The following is a 17,471-nucleotide window of genomic DNA, read 5'->3' as shown; positions in this document are numbered from 1 at the left end:
GGATGCTCAAGCGCTGCTTGTGTCCTCATTACTTATTTTGCCTTGGGTACATTTCCTGGAGATTTCCTCCCCTCCAGGTAAGAAACAATCACTGATGTCTCTGATGCCCTTCCCTCCTTCTCTGCCACAATAATTCTGGTATTCTTCTTTCACATCTCCACTTATCTCTGAAGGGGCTGAACCTGACCACCTCTTTATAGGACTCAGCTCACCTTATTGTCTCTCACTGCAAAACAGAGCTCAAGTTACAATTCACCTTTTCCACACTGCTAATAGCTCTTGAGCTGTTTCCAATGGCAATGCTTACCATCGCAACCCTCCAAGTCTTGTCAGCTATGCCCAGCTTCCCTCACCACCTTACTGTAACATTTCCACCACTAACTGCTGAGCATTTGAGATTTGTCAAAATGATACATTATACAATTAAACTGTATCACATCTGACAACAATTAAGTGAGACATTTTACTGCAAAGGACAACAACAGGTTAAGAGCAATTTATAGAATGACACATTAGTAGCAATTGTGTAATTTTAGATTCCCTTTTATTGCGCTGTTTATCGAAAGAAAATGTCTAAGCACTGGAGAGAAAAGAGAAGGTGCACTCAAGAACTTTGCTACCATGTTAAAATCAAGTTCTTTGCTATTTTACCATAACCAGCGTCCCCACTGATGAGTTTGGAGCAGACATCTGTTATCCACTAAGTTTGGAGAAGTAAAACCAAAGTGAATTACAACTCTACTAGACAGAAAGGGCTTTTTTAACCCAATGATTTAGCTTCTCTGCAATGTCCAGGTTCAGCCAAATGAGACTCCCAATGCAAGCACAGGTTTAAAGTAAAACCTCTTGTCAAAGGTAAAATCTGAAGGAAAACACTTCTGGAATACAGAAGGCAGTACACAATTACAGTGTGAAGGCCTCCATTTCCTAAGCATTACGGTCAACGTAGCAACAATCCTGAAAGAGAACCAAAAACAAGTTGTTGGAGATTCCTAACTTAAGGTGAAACTGCTAAGGATGAATAATAACTGACTCCACAATTGATTTGTGAAAGCACTGCTATTACTTTGAACTGGGATAGAAAGTTGGAATGTTACTCCCTAATTCCTGTTAAGTTTCAAAACTGCATTTGCAAGAGAGGACTACATTTTTAGGAGAGCTAAACTAGCCACACTTTGACTATACTAGCATAAAAACCACACCGATTTCTACAGCAATGGCTCAACAAGCAACCAAAAATGTGATAGTTAAGGAACACATAGTGCAACATAGATTAAAACTTAAAATAAAACTGTTTAGCTCAAACTAAATCTGTGCTTTTGAGGTGTGTGTGTGTAGATTTACAACTCCCTGCTTCAGTGTTGGCTTCTGTGTATGTATGCAATTTACACAAATTTACTTCTGGGCATGTGTCCCAGTGAAACTGTGCACTATTCTTAATTGGAGGACGCAAGCGTAGACTTGGAAACAAAGCTGGAGAACCCTATTTTCAGAACTTTGGGAGCAGACTAAAGGATATGGATGTGTGGTTCTCTTGTTTATTGCACAGTTAAAGCCAGTGCAGGTGCATTTTGTGATTTAAACCACATTTGCTTTATGGCCCTGATTGAAGTTATCAGCTAGACACTGAAATAAGACATGTTCAAAGAAATAAACAAAAATATGTCCTATGAGTCTCACTAGCATCCCTTTAACTTATTTATTGCCCTGAGTAGTTTTACCGTAAGTCAATAAAAACAGACTGCTGTTTCAATAACGAGGCCAGATATGAAATGGTGGCTCTTTGGGCCTTTGAAACTCTGTCTTTAACAACCAATCCGTGTTAATTGTGCCACTCAGTTTACCATGAGGCATAATGCACAACAGCAATTAATGGTTATGTGGTATTCTCTCTAATAACCCTTTCCAAACCAGAAACAAGATAGTGACACGAAAGTGCTGAACATTAAATTTCACAGCAGGGGTGGCTCCAGGCACCAGCACAGCAAGCACGTGCCTGGGGCAGCAAGCTGCAAGGGATGGCCTGCCAGTTGCTCTGAGTGTGGCAGTCAGGCAGCTTTCAACAGCATTTCTGCAGGAGGTCAGCCGCTCCCCCGGTTTCGGCAGTGGGTACGCTGAAGGTGCAGGACCGGCAGATCACCCGTAGAACTGTTGCCGAATCTGCGTGACCAGTGGACCTCTCGCAGAAATGCCGCTGAAGGTTGCCTGATTGCCATGCTTGGGGCGGCAAAAAACAGAGCTGCCCCTGATTCACAGGCTTCCTGGGGTGGAGAAAAACCCACTGCATTTATGCAATCAGCAGAAGTAAATAGTTCTTATGTGGGCCGGGAAGGCAGATTTTATTTAAACACATGAGTTCACGCAAAGAGTATTTTGTTCAAGTACCAAGGAGAATTAGAGGTTGGGTGTGTTTACATTCATTCTTTCACTCTGTGCAGGCTCTAGCTTGCAGGATGCTAAGGAGGGTAGATGGTTTCATGAGCAAGGATGTTTTGTCAAGAACAAGAAAGGGTGGGGCTACCCATGGTTCAGAGAAAAAAAACAGGGGCAAATCCAAATCCTAAGAACTTCAGGTTCCCCATGGATACCTGACAAGTTTGTCTATTTCTGACAGAATTTGACCTTTCATTTCTCTAGCTGTGCCAACAATATAGGCTTGAAGTTGTTTTAAGGATTTCCCACTATTACAGCAAAAATGTTAGTGCTAGCAAAGCTGTCAGCATTTAAACAATGTTCATAGATTCTAAGGCCAGAAAGGATCATTGTGATAAACTAGTCTGACCTCCTGTATAACACAGGCCATAGAACTTCCCCAAAATAATTCCTGGAGCATCCCTTGTAGAAAAACATCCAACCTTGATTTAAAATTCACTGATCAAGAAATCCACTCTAACCCTTCATCAATTGTTGAAATGGTTAATTACCCTTGCTGTTACAAATTTACACCTTATTTCCAGTCTGAATTTGTCTGGCTTCAACGTCTTGCCACTGGATCACATTATTCATCAGCTAGACTGAAGAGCCCAGTATCAAATATTTGTTCCCCCATGTCACCAGGCTGTAATCAAGTCACCCTTTAACCTTCTTTGTTAAGCTAAATAGATTGGAGTTCCTGAAGTCTGTCACTATGTCTATCATGGTTGCGTAGATCTGTTCAGAGTGGGGTTAGACACTACCTAAAATGGTGGCAGCCACTTGAAGTTCGCTCCCACAAATACTCTCATTGGTTGAGCTGTACCAGTGAGATATTTCCAATAGCTTAAGGAAAGGTCAATGCTAAAAAGACAGCTCTTCTAGTTGTGATGGGAACTGTCAACATGCAAATACACCAACAAGCTTAAATAGCACCAAGGAAGTGTGAATTGTCCTATTAATTCAGGAGAATGTCAACGAACTTGCCAACTGGAGCCTTGTCTACTCTAGGCCCATGGAAATTTTACAAGCAATTAGCCAGTTAACTCAAACAATTAATGCAAAACAAATTAACTAGATTTTAAAAATTTCTTATGCCCCTTCATGCTTTGACTTGTAGATTACAAATATTTGCACTGTAAAAAAAGAGTGCAATCAAAAATATGAAGTGAGCACTTATGATACTTTGTATTCTGTAAAAGCAGCAGAGAATCCTGTGGCACCTTATAGACTAACAGACGTTTTGGAGCGTGAGCTTTCGTGGGTGAATACCCACTTCGTCAGACGCAGGTAGTGGAAATTTCCAGGGCAGTATATATATGCTAGCAAGCAAGCTATGAGATAACAGGTATGTTCAGTCAGGGAGGTGAGGCCCTGTTCTAGCAGTTAGAGGTGTGAATAACCAAGGAGGAGAAAACTGTTCTGTAATTGGCAAGCCATTCACTAGTTCTTTGATTGATCCGAGCTGATGTGTCAATTTGCAATGAACTGAAGCTTCAGCAGTTTCTCTTTGAAGTCTGGTCCTGAAGTTTTTTGCTGCAGGATAGCACCCTTAAGGTCTGCTATAGGGTTGGCCAGGGAGGTTAAGTGCTCTCCTACATTTTGTATATGCATTCCTGATATCTGTTTGTTCCAATTTATCTTTTCCGTAGTGACCTGGTCCAGTTTGGCGATTTGTACATAGCAAGGGGCATTCTGGCATATATGGCGTATGTTACATTGTGGACGTGCAGGTGAAATGAACCAGTATGTATGGCTGATCTGGTTAGGTTCCTTATGATGGTGTCGCTGGTGTAGATATGTGGCGCAGTGGTCATCAGGTTGGCATGGATTGGTCCTGAGCTAGTTGCCTATGTACGGTGTTGCAGTTGACTGGTGCAGAATACGTTTCAGGTTGCAAGGTTGCGTGGGCAGGATTGGCCTGCCACCCGAAGGACCCGTGAAAGTAGTGGGAGTCATTGTCAGATGGGGTTGTAGATCCCTGATGATGCTTGAGGGTTTTAGCTGGGGGCTGTATGTGATGGCCAGTGAGTCCTGTTGGTTGCTTTCATGCGGTTGCCATGGCACTGTATGGCACCGCATGGCCCACAATACGCCATATTGTTATGGCTGACCCTGAACAACGCTTCTCAGCTCCTCGTCTACTCACCCCCTTCTCTACCTACGCTACAATGATGAACATGCTTCATCATCTGGACCCATGGAAGAAACTCTAGAAAATTCCACCCGATTTCAACAACTTCACCCACCATCAACTCAGCTGCCAATCTACACTGGAGATCCACTTCTAGACACCACGTGCAATAAAGGAGGGTCACCATTAACACACTCTATATCAAAATCTACCGACCGTAGCCTACCTTCATGCCTCAGCTTCCATCCGGGCACATCCACACGATCCATGTCTACACCAAGCACTGAGGTACAGCATCTGCTCTAACCCCTCAGACAGAGACAACACCTACAAATTCTTCCACCAAGCATTGCTCACAAACTACAACCCGCCGAGGAAATTTAGGACAACAGATCAAACAGAGCCAGGCGTGTACCAGAAGCCTCCTACGCAAGACAAACCCAGAAAGAAACCAACAGGACTCCAGGCCCATCACATACGCCCCAGCTAAAACCCCTCCAACCATCCTCAGGATCTACAACCCATCCTGGACAATGATCCACACTTTCACGGGTCTGGTGGCAGGCCAATCCTTGCCACAGGACAACCTGCCAACTGCAAACGTTATTCTCACCAGTCAATGCACACCGTACATAGCACTCTAGCTCAGAAACAATCCATGCAACAAACTCGATGCCACTCTCCACATATCTACACCAGCGAACATCATAGACCTAACCAGGATCAGACCATACCATCACTGGTTCAATTCACCTGCACGTCCACGCAATGTTAATATGACGCTCATATGCCAGCAATGCCCCTCTGTATGTACATCGGCCAACTGGACAGTCGCACTACGAAAAGGATCATGGACACAATCAGATATCAGAATGGCAATATACAAAAACCTGTAGGAGAGCACTTCAACCTCCCTGGCCACAACTATAGCAGACTTAAGGTGGCTATCCTGCACGCAAAAAACTTGCAGGACCAGACTCTCAAAGAGAAACTGCTGTTTCAAGTTCATTTTGCAAATTTGACACTATCAGCTTGGCCAACAAAGACTGTGAATGGCTTGCCAATTACAGAACCAGTTTTCTGCCTCCTTGGTTTTCACACCTCTACTCAGAACAGGGCCTCACCCTCCCGAACTGAACTAACCTCGTATCTCTAGCTGCTTTGCTAAGTATATATACCTGCCCTGGAATTTCCACTACTGCGTCTGAACGAAGTGGTTTCACCCACGAAGCTCACGCTCCAAAAACGTCTGTTAGTCTATAAGGTGCCACAGGATTCTCTGCTGCTTTTACAGATCCAGACTAACACGGCTACCCCTCTGATATTTGTATTCTGTGTTGTAACTGAAATCAATATTTGAAAATGTAGAGAATATTCATAAAGATTATTATAAATTTGAACTGATATTCTATTACTGTTTAACTGTGTGATTAAACTATGATTAATCATGACTATTTCTTTAATCTCATGGTTGTGAATATCTTTAATAGTTCGACAGCCCCAGTTTTTTCACCATTGTCCCAATTAAATCTCATCGGAGCACATTTAACTGACATTGTACTAGCAGCCCATCTACACAAAGCCCCCCAGTATGGCTCACACCAGTGCAGTTGAACCAATGACAATGGTGGAAAATTTTCATTAGAAATTCTTTAGAGCAGTCAAGACTAAACGGTGAAATTTTCAAGAACTTTAGTGAATTAACGTATGTACAGCTGTGCACCTAATTTGCATGTGCACTGGTGACAGCTGGAGGATTTACAGTTGAATCCTGCCCTCCTGCTAGCCACAGCATAAACAGGCAACCTCCAACATTCTGTTTAACGGAAGGGGGCTAGAACACTGAGATCTTAAGATTCTCTGGCAACTGGAAAAAGGGAGGCCTGAGGAATGGACACTGAGGGCAGCAGCATCCAGAGAGATCCCAGGGGACAACCAGGAGAGAGAGTTATAGGAAGCCAGGTAACATACAAGAAAAGAACATGGCTGGGAGTGGAAGAGATGGAGAGTTGGAGAAAGCAGAGAAGTGCATCTCCTGGAAAGTGTCTCCTTGCACCGAGGGTGAGAGGGGATCAAATCCTACCAAATTCTCTCAAGTAATTCTTGCATCTCAGACAATGCCTAGTTAGTTGCAGAGGAGAGGGGGTGGGTTTACCTTTATTTCTAAAGCACGCATTCATCTAGTATTCCAGACACATGAGGGTGATCCGATAAACACGGAGATGTTTCGAGGGGAGGAGGGCGCACATGGTCAGAAGTGGGGTCCTCAGCTCATGCTACACAAGAGCATGAGACCACATTAACAGTTTTATCTTGCCGCCAGGCAGGACTCCCCATCCAGACTAACTAGGGAAGACAGTCTCAAAACGCTTCCCTGCACACATATGGTATTGATGACAACAGGTAGGCGGACTCCCCCATTGTCATTCCAAAAGTGGGAGGGGAGGAGGGGAAGAAGAGACACCTCAGGAACTTCACTGTTTCTGCTGATGTTACCTTGAATGTTCTCAGATGCTATGGTGATGGATGACAGAATAAAATTTTAAGATATGGGTGAGCACTCAGCTTCTCTGCTGCCAACAGCCTCGCCTACCCAAAAGACAGGACTTTCAAGACTACTTTCTGATTTTTGACCCTGGAATTGGCAATACTAACCCCATTCCCTAAGCATGGGCTTACATCTCCTTTAGAATTAGGAGTATCCTTACCAGTGGTTTTAAAATGTGATCAACTATTAAGTATTGCTTTAATGTACACAATTTGCAGAATTTTGGTGTTTTCTACAAAACTTGGTCCAGTACCTGAGGATGCTAGTCATTTATTAGCCTCATTAGTGCCAATGAATTATTCTTTTTGTCTCAAGATTTTGGAATTAACCTAGAACAGTGTTTTTCACCCTTTCTAGAGCAGGCAGCCCTTTATTCAAAGTCCAATATTTTCAGGACCTCCCACATTTACTGTACAAATCAAAGATGTACACATAATGATAAGCCTGGACAATTAATCTGTATGCATGTTTCAAAAAGTTGACAAAAAGTACTTGATCTTGACGGGTCAGTGCATGAGGGGAGAGGGGAAACAAAATTTTCTTTGCTTTAGATAATACAATTTTCAATGCCTCATGACCCCCCCCCAATTGCCTTTTGTGACCCCCTTGGGGGTCATGATCCATCAGTTGAGAAACTCTTATCTAGAAGCATAGGCCCAAGTAGAATTAACCAACTTCATTGCTCCTGGTTTTTGAGACAATAAAGCAATTAAGACCAAAAAAACAAAGGGATAGTGATATCTCTAACACTGCAATACTTGTTAATACAGTTAATTCTTGATTTTAAAACTTAACTCTCAGGTTCAAGGTTTGCAATTTTGATCAGTTGAGGTCAGTAGGTCTAGTCAACAATGATGATACAGGATCAGATCAGAGTTTACACAGTTTTTGTCCTGGTGTCAAGTATCAGGAGGGTAGCCGTGTTAGTCTGTATCCACAAAAAAAACAACAAGGAGTCCGGTGGCACCTTAAAGACTAACGGATTTATTTGGGCATAAGCTTTCGTGGGTAAAAAGCATCACTTCTTCAGATGCATGGTATGAAAGTTACAGATGCAGGCATTACAGAATGACACATAATGCCTACGTCTGTAACTTTCACTCCATGCATCTGAAGAAGAGACTTTTTACCCACGAAAGATTATGCCCAAATAAATCTGTTAGGCCTGGTCTATACTACGATTTTAGGTCGAATTTAGCAGCATTACCTCGATTTAAGCCTGGACCAGTCCACACAACGACTTTTTTTTTTTTTTTTTTTTTTTTTTTTTTGACTTAAAGGTCTCTTTAAATCGATTTCTTTACTCCACCTCCGACGAGGGAATTAGCACTGAAATCGGCCTTGCCGGGTCGAATTTGGGGTAATGTGGACCCAATTTGATGGTACTGGCCTCCGGGAGCTATCCCAGAGTGCTCCATTGTGACCGCTCTGGACAGCGCTCTCAACTCAGATGCACTGGCCAGGTAGACAGGAAAAGGCCTGCAAACTTTTGAATCTCATTTCCTGTTTGGCCAGCATGGCAGAGTACAGGTGAGTGCAGATCTCATCAGCAGAGGTGACCATGATCGAGTCCCAGGATCACAAAAGAGCTCCAGCATAGACCGAATGGGAGGTATGGGATTCTGCTCGCCATATGGGGAGACGAACCCATACTAGCTGAACTCCATTCCAGTAAACGAAATGCCAAAACATTAGAAAAAGTTTCAAAGGGCATGAAGGACAGAGGCCATAACAGGGACGGAAAGCAGGGCAGCATGAAAATTAAGGAGCTCAGGCAAGCCTATCAAAAAACCAGAGAGGCAAACAACCACTCCGGATCAGAGCCCCGAACATGCCGCTTCTATGACGAGCTGCATGCCATGCTAGGGGGTGCAGCCACCATTACCCCAACCTTGTGCTTTGACTCTGTCAATGGAGAATCACACAACACGGAAACGGGTTTTGGGGATGAGGAAGATGATGATGAAGAGACTGAAGATAGCTCACAGCAAGGAAGCGGCGAAACCAGTTTCCCCAACAGCCAAGATATGTTTCTCACCCTGGACCTGGAGCCAGTAACTCCCAACCCCTTCCAAGGCGTGCTCCCAGACCTTGAAGGCAGAGAAGAGACCTCTGGCGAGTGTACCTTTGTAAATGTTACACACAGTTTAAAAGCAAGCATGTTTAACGATTAATTGGCCCTGGCATTTGCGGCCAGTACAGCTACTGGAAAAGTCTGTTAACGTGTATAGGGATGGAGCGGAAATCCTCCAGAGACATCTCCATAAAGCTCTCCTGGATGTACTCCCAAAGCTTTTGCCAAAGGCTTCTGGGGAGGGTGGCCTTATTCCGTCCGCCATGGTAGGACACTTTACCACGCCAGGCCAGTAGCACTTAGTCGGGAATCACTGCATAACAAAGCATGGCAGGAAGCGTATGGTCCTGGTGTTTGCTGGCATTCAAACAACATCCATTCTGTATCTCGCTGTGTTATCCTCAGGAGAGTGATCTCATTCATGGTCACCTGGTTGAAATAGGGTGCTTTTATTAAGGGGACATTCAGAGGTGCCCGTTCTTGCTCGGCTACTGCTGAACAGAAATTTCCCTGCTGTTAGCCACGCGATGGGGGGGAGGGGTGAAGCGTGAGTGATCTCTCACTCCAAACCAGCAGGCCCTCAATACAAGAGGCAAAATGCCAGCTTGTAACAAAAGCACATGCTGTGTAATGTGAACAGCAAGGTTTAACATGAAAGAGAGCGTACCCACTGTTCTCTAAAATGTGTCTTTTTATCTATCACTCTACCTTTTCCTCCACCAGCTGCAAATGTTTCTCCTTCCCAGGGGCTAGCGAAGATCAGAAGGCGAAAAAAACACACCTGGGATGAAATGTTCTCCGAGCTCCTGCTATCCTCCTACACTGACAGAGCACAGCAGAATGTGTGGAGGCAGACAATGTTAGAGTGCAGGAAAGCACAATATCAACGTGAGGACAAGTGGCAGCCTGAAGAGAATAAGTAATGTCAGCTTGCTGATAGAAGGCAAGAGTGGATGTTTAAGCTGCTGGAAGATCAAACTCATATGCTCCAGCATATGGCTGAGCTGCAGGAAAGGCAGCAGGAGCACAGACCATCGCTACAGCCCCTGCGTAACCAACAGCCCTCCTCCCCAAGTTCCATAGCCTCCTCACCCAGACGCCCAAGGATGCAGTGGGGGGGCCTCCAGCCACTCCACCCCAGAGGATTGCCCAAGCAACAGAAGGCTGGCCTTCAAAAAGTTTAATTTTTTTAAGTTTTAGAGTGCAGTGTGGCCTTGTCCTTCCCTCCTCCCCCACCCCACCCAGTGCTTCCCTCCTCCCCTACCCCACCCGGGCTACCTTGGCAGTTATCCTCCTATTTGTGTGATGAATTAATAAAGAATGCATGAATATGAAGCAATAATGACTTTATTGCCTCTGCAAGCAGTGATCGAAGCAGGGAGGGGAGGGTGGCTAGCTTACAGGGAAGTAGAGTGAACCAAGATGGGGGGGGTGGGGTGGAGGGGATCATCAAGGAGAAAACCAGAACTTTCACACCGTAGCCTGGCCAATCATGAAACTGCTTTTCAAAGCTTCTCTTATGCACACCATGTCCTCCTGTACTCTTCTAACCGCCTTGGTGTCTGGCTGCACGTAATCAGCAGCCAGGCGATTTGCCTCAACCTCCCACCCCACCATAAATGTCTCCCCCTTACTCTCACAGATATTCTGTGGCACTCAGCAAGCAGTAATAACAATGGGAATACTGGTTTGGCTGAGGTCTATCCGAGTCAGTAAACTGCACCAGCGTGCTTTTAAATGTCCAAATGCACATTCTACCACCATTCTGCACTTGCTAAGCCTATAGTTGAACAGCTCCTGACTACTGTCCATGCTGCCTGTGTACAGCTTCATAAGCCATGGCATTAAGAGGTAGGCTGGGTCCCCAAGGGTAACTATAGGCATTTCAATATCCCCAATGGTTATTTTCTGGTCTGGGAAGAAAGCCCCTTCCTGCAGCTTTTGAAACAGACCAGAGTTCCTGAAGACGTGAGTGTCATGTACCTTTCCCAGCCATCCCACGTTGATGTTGGTGAAACGTCCCTTGTGATCCACCAGTGCTTGCAGCACCATTGAAAAGTACCCCTTTTGGTTTATGTACTCGCTGACTTGGTGCTCCAGTGCCAAGATAGAGATATGGGTTCCGTCTATCACCCCATCACAGTTAGGGAATCCCATTGCAGCAAAGCCATTCACTCTGACCTGCACATTTCCCAGAGTCACTACCTTTGATATCGGCAGCTCTTTGATTGCATTGGCTAATTGCATCACAGCAGCCCTCACAATAGATTTGCCTACTCCAAATTGATGCTCGACTGACCAGTAGCTGTGTGACGTTGCAAGCTTCCACAGGGCTATTGCCACTCGCTTCTCAACTGTGAGGGCTGCTCTCATCTTGGTATTCTGGTACTTCAGGGCAGAGAAAGCAAGTCACAAAGTTCCATGAAAGTGCCCTTATGCATGCAAAAGTTTTGTAGCCACTGGGAATTGTCCTAGACCTGCAACACTATACGGTCCCACCAGTCTGTGCTTGTTTCCCGGGCCCAGAATCGGCGTTCCACAGCATGAACCTGCCCCATTAACACCATGAGGTGCACACTGCCGGGGCCCATACTTTGTGAGAAGTCTGTGTCCATGTCTATGTCCTCGTCCTCATCAGCACGCTGCCATCGCCTCCTCGCCTGGTTTTGCTTTGGCAGGTTCTGGTTCTGCATATATTCCAGGATAATGCGCATGGTGTTTGCAATGATCATACTTGCTGCAGTGATCTGAGCGGGCCCCAGGATCCCAGTGCTATGGCGTCTGGGCTGAAAAAAGGCACAAAACGATTGTCTGATCTGACAGAGGGAGGGGCGACTGACGACATGGCTTACAGAGAATTAAAATCCACAAAGGGAGTGGCTTTGCATCAAGGAGAAACACAAACAACTGTCACACAGAACGGCCCCTCAAGGATTGAACTCAAAACACTGGGTTTAGCAGGCTGTTGATTTCAGGGAGGGAGCAAGCAAATGAATACAAAACAAATTGGGTCTATTTCTTGTTTTGATTCACTCCATCTACTCTTTACATTTTTAGTCTGGCAGCAGATGGTGCAGTAGGACTGCTAGCCACCGTCACGTGATCGGCAGAAGATAGGAATGACCTGGTTGAGTCACTCCTATGTCTGCCCAGGCGCTCCAACTGACCTCACTGAGGTTGGTTAAAAGGGCACCCAGGAATAAGACGATAATGGCTACCAGTCGTAACGCACCATCTGCTGCCAAAAGGCAATGAGCTGCTGCTGTGTAGCAATGCAGTCCCACGTCCGCCAGCACCCAGGAGACTTACAGTGACGGTGAGCTGAGGGGGCTCCATGCTTGTCATGGTATGGTATCTGCTCAGGTAACCCAGGAAAAAAGGCGTGAAATGATTGTCTGCCGTTGCTTTCACAGAGGGAAGGAGGGAGAGCGGGGCCTGACGACATGTACCCAGAACCACCCACAACACTGTTTTTGCCCCATCAGACGTTGGAATCTCAAACCAGAATTCCAATGGGCGGCGGAGACTGTAGAAACTGTGGGTTAGCTACCCTCAGTTCACGTTCCAGAAGTCAACTCTAGCCTTGGTACTACGGACGCAGTCTGCCGACTTCATGCACTTGGAGCATTTTGTGTGGGAACACACACAATCGACTGTATAAAAACAATTTCTAAAAAACCAACTTCTATAAATTTGACCTAATTTCATAGTGTAGACGTACCCTATGTTGCAATAACAGGTCTCATTAGGAGAAATAACTATAGTCTAATGTAAACAGATGGCTGGCACACTTCAAACAAAGGCATTTAGAAAGCACAAGTACTGTATGTGCAACACTGTACACTTAAAACCCTGTTAAGTTTTAGATGAAGTCTAATTTGTAGTGCATGTACACACTGAGCAGAACCCAGAAGTCACGCCCTAGAAGTCATGAGTTCCTCCACTACTTCTGAAGAAAAGATAACAAAAATGAACCTAGAGCAACCCTGCTCTTTGGACTGAACTCTCCTTTTCCCTAGTTGAAAACTGGGAATCCAAGCCTAAACACTCATAATAAGCAATCCAGAAACATGTACACAAAAAGTTTATTCGTTTCAGAAAAAACAGCAAGAACAAGAGGAAAAGAACCCAAACCCTTCCCTAAAATAATCTGCATTCACCAATCATCTAGAATTTGTGGTCAAGACTGCAGGTTACTCTACTCCTATATTTTTATTCAAATACAGACTACAAAACAATACAATACAACGGTGTATTTGATTAAACATTCAGCAGATCAGCCCCACCTTTTATATTCTTTAGCTGACTGAGTGCAAGATCTCTCTCAACCGCTCTTGACTGAGGCAACCAACAGGGGCTAAAACTAGTACAAAAACTTCTCCAGATTCTTCACAGAGTAAGAAGAAAAAACAGACCGAGCTCAATCCTTTGAATAAGAAACCCTCAGATGTTTCAAATATTGTTAGAGTTACAGAATAAAAATATTTACACAGTTTTATTTCACTCCCCATGCAGAAGAGCTATTAACAACTACAGCACAGTTACTTAAGAACTAGAGACACAGCAATATTAACTTTCCCCAAGCCCTTCCTCATCACTTCAGACTCTCCCAAAATAAGAGCTAGATAGTACTTCTGTATTGCTTCCACATTGTCATTTTGGAATTTTATAATTTACCAATGATTGCAGAACTCCCCTCCCTAAGAGCATTAGGTCTAGTTACCAAGTCAAGAAAGTCATGCTGGTAAATGTGCATACCAAACTCCCAGGTAGCGGTGTAGATTTCTATAGTGGATAGAACAGAAAGACAGGCCATCATTGCTACCCAAGCCCCAGGTAAGAATAAGGTTTTAGGAAAAAAAACAGGACATTAAAGGATTCTGATGGAACTCAGACAACATTTTTGGTGTACTTTACTAGCCATAGCATTTTGGTGGGTGGATGTCCATTTCATCATGCATGTGTGTGGTACACTATGGCTGACTAGCAAGAAGGAAGTTTTAGCTCAGTGGTCGGCAACCTTTCAGAAGTGCTGTGCCAAGCCTTCATTCATTCACTCTAATTTAAGGTTCTGCGTGCTGCTAATACATTTTAACGTTCTTAGAAGGTCTCTTTCTATAAGTCTATAATATATAACTAAACTATTGTTGTATGTAAAGTAAATAAGGTTTTTAAAATGTTTAAGAAGCTTCATTTAACATTAAATAAAATGCAGAGCCCCCCCTCCCTGGACCGGTGGCCAGGACCCAGGCACTGTGAGTGCCACTGAAAATCAGCTCACGTGCTGCCTTCGGCACCCGTGCCATAGGTTGCCTACCCCTGTTTTAGCTCCTTAGAAGACAGTATACACTTCACACGAAGACATTCCAAGAACGAGGAGAAGGTTTCTGCTGGAAGGAGTTTAAACCATTAACACTTTTTTGATAATGCTTAACTCATTTACAGTGAACTCTCCAATAAACAGGAAATCAGAGGCCTCAGAATTTAACCCACAGCAGGCCATAAATGAGTGCCCAAACTCAACTAGCGTTCAGAAACCAGAAGTAATGCAGCCTTGGAAAATTGTGTAATTACCAGCCCATCCTTTAGCAAGGTGGATTGATAAGTGAATAATATATTCTGAATTATCAAAAAAAATATTTGTCCTAGGTCAGAGGAAAAGTAGAATTTTGCAAGGCTGGAATAATGTATGACATATACTTTACAGGTTTTTTATATAAATGGGCTTCTTTTGATTTCCATATTCTGTTATCAAAAAGTTCATGATCTACTTATAAGCCAATAGAAGAAATATTTTCAATTACTGAAACCAAACTGCATGTTAACCAAAAAGAAGAAAATAATGGATTAATAATACAAATTTATGGTCATGTTAATCTATGCTCCATTAGGCACCTGAAGTCTCCAAGGCTTAATTTACAGCTACTAACTTTAATACACATAGGGAACATATCTCCCTCCCTCCGGTTTTCATATTATACCAACAGCACCTAAACCCCTAAGGATCAGTTCCGCATGTTAGAAACAGCAGGTGTTCTAAAGTATGCTGAAGGTGATGAAAACACTAACTTTCTATAACTGATTTCTACAGAAAGCTTGACCATCAACCCAGGACACTCTCAGAACTGCTAAGTAAGCATAGCAGTTGTATTTCATTTCTAACATGATTTTAATCTGTTCACATAAGAAGGTGCAAAACACCATGAATTTTCAGATCAATAGCTTGCACTAGACTAGACCAGCTTATGTACAAAACATAAGAAAACTGTCTGAGTCCTTTTCTCAGAAAAGGCTTATCAGGATGTGGTGTGGTCTCTGAAGTAGTACGTTCACTCTTTCACAAGATATACCTAGTGTACCATGTACTGGATTAGAAACTAAACTTGTCAAACTAGACATCTGGAAATACAGCATTCTTGGTTTTTTAAAAACAAACAATTACCATTTTCATAACGCGGTAGTTAGCAGTAAGACCCCTAGTCACCAGACTGAATTAGGAAAGGTCTAATTGCACATAGCTAATAGCTGTTTAGTGGACGGCAGTTTGAAAGGGAAAATGGTGTCATTGCTCCTTGGCTTTACAAACTTGCTTCCTCTTCCAATGCTCTCCCCGCCCCTTGGCACGAGGGAATACACCAGACATAGAGGTTGTGTCATTTTTCTATTTTGAAAAAAAAAAAAAAAAAAAGCCACCCCAAGTTCTAGGGTGGATTACGGAGCATTCCTGCCCTCCCCGCATTTTTACCCCATTAGCTACCCCCGGCTAAAACTGTACGAGCAGAAACCACCTCCTTGGGCGGCCTTTCCCCAAGACGTTGAGAAGCCTCGGGGGCAACCCCCACAGCTGCCTGCTTAGCCCCACTCCCTGCACAGCCGGGTCTCTGTCACACCACACGCCCCCGGAGGTGCCAGGTGCCGGCCAGCCCTGGGCGGTGTCAGAACCGGGCCAAAGCAGGACGATGCAGGGACTCCGAGGGGGGAACGAGCCTCTCTGGAAGTTTCTGGTTGGCGCGGATGACGCGGGGTTGGCCCCGATCCCGCCCGGCCCTGCCGCTGCCCCGGCCCGCTCCGGGAGGGGGGGGCGATCCCGCCCGCGTGAGCCGGGGGGAGGAGCAGGGCCATAAGCGACCCCCCCCCAGCCCAATGCGTGCAGGCCCCCGCGCCGGAGCCCCCCGCGGCCTCTCACCGATGCCGGGCGCCACATAGACGAAGTAGAGGAAGGAGGAGGAGAGCGAGAAGAGGAAGAGCAGGGCCACCAGCGAGCGTCGGGGCAGCAGCCGCCGGGCCCCCCGGAGCCACCGCATGGCCCCCGATCCGATCCGCCTGCCCGAGCCCGCGGCCACTCACAGGCGGGGAGGGGGCGGCTCCGCGCTCTACGGCCGATCAGCCGCCGCCAGCTGCCAGCCCCGCCGCATGAATGAGGAGCCGGCTGCGCTCCCCCCGCGGAACGGCACCGGCGCGCGGGGCGGGCGGGGCCGGAGAGAGGCGGCGGAGCAGGGACCGTCTGCAAACTCCGCTCCGGCGACACTGCAGAATAAGGACCCGCCCCAACTTTCCCTCTGCCCACTCTGCAGAACTGGGACACGCCACAAGCGCCCCTTAGCCTATACTGCAGTACGACTAGGGATCATCTGCGATGTCCTTTCTGCCTACACTGCAGTACTGGGAACCATTTGCAAACACCCCTTGTTTTATAATGAAACACTCAGCGGATGTCCACAAACTAAAGTCAGTTTACACTGCAGAATTCAGGGACTCCCTGAAAACACCCTTCTACTCACTCTGTAGCACTCTGGGAGTACTGTAGTTTGAAAACAAGGCGGTATCTCTTTGCAGCACTTATCACTGAGTTACAGGGTCATCTGCTAAGTACCCTCCATTCTCACTCCAGCATCCAGAGAGCCTCTATAAAGTTTCCCCCACTCTTGCTTCAGCTCTTAGAGAGAATCTACACATTACCCTATGCTCACACTACAGCACTCAATTTACCCACCCCTCCCCGTCCTACTACAATACCCAGGTTGGTACCCTCTGTCAATTCTCTTCTGTTCCCACTTACGTTACAACACCCAGGGAGCCTCTGAAAAGTATCCACCTCTTCTACCCCTTGCATTTCAGCATGCACTGTGTCTGCTCCTCTTGAGTTTTACACTGTTACACCCATGCAATGTCTACAAACATCTACAAACTACCCTTCTCTGCCACTCTACACTGGCTGAAAATTATCCTCTTGCACTGTAGCATCTTCAAATTACCCTTCAATTCTACTCACACTACAGAAGTGTGCTTTTTGCTTTCCTATT

The 17,471-nt window shown here is 45.3% G+C and overlaps 1 protein-coding gene and 1 pseudogene across 1 annotated transcript in view; one reads left to right on the top strand and one right to left on the bottom strand.

Annotated features, from left to right (window-relative positions):
• The window catches only part of B4GALT5 (beta-1,4-galactosyltransferase 5), an 80,278-nt gene extending 63,655 nt beyond the window's left edge, over positions 1-16,623 (bottom strand). The window contains exon 1 of the mRNA XM_032804020.2: positions 16,355-16,623. Coding sequence (XP_032659911.1) covers positions 16,355-16,472 — 118 coding nt within the window. The 5' untranslated portion in view covers positions 16,473-16,623. The remainder of the gene's footprint in view (positions 1-16,354) is intronic.
• Positions 8,243-10,368, top strand: LOC142047745 (uncharacterized; annotated as a pseudogene).
• Positions 16,624-17,471: the final 848 nt, after the last annotated feature.

Source organism: Chelonoidis abingdonii, chromosome 14 (genome assembly GCF_003597395.2).
Source record: "Chelonoidis abingdonii isolate Lonesome George chromosome 14, CheloAbing_2.0, whole genome shotgun sequence".
In the NCBI taxonomy this organism is placed as follows: Eukaryota; Metazoa; Chordata; order Testudines; family Testudinidae; genus Chelonoidis; species Chelonoidis abingdonii.
This window is presented reverse-complemented; position numbering and strand designations above follow the sequence as displayed.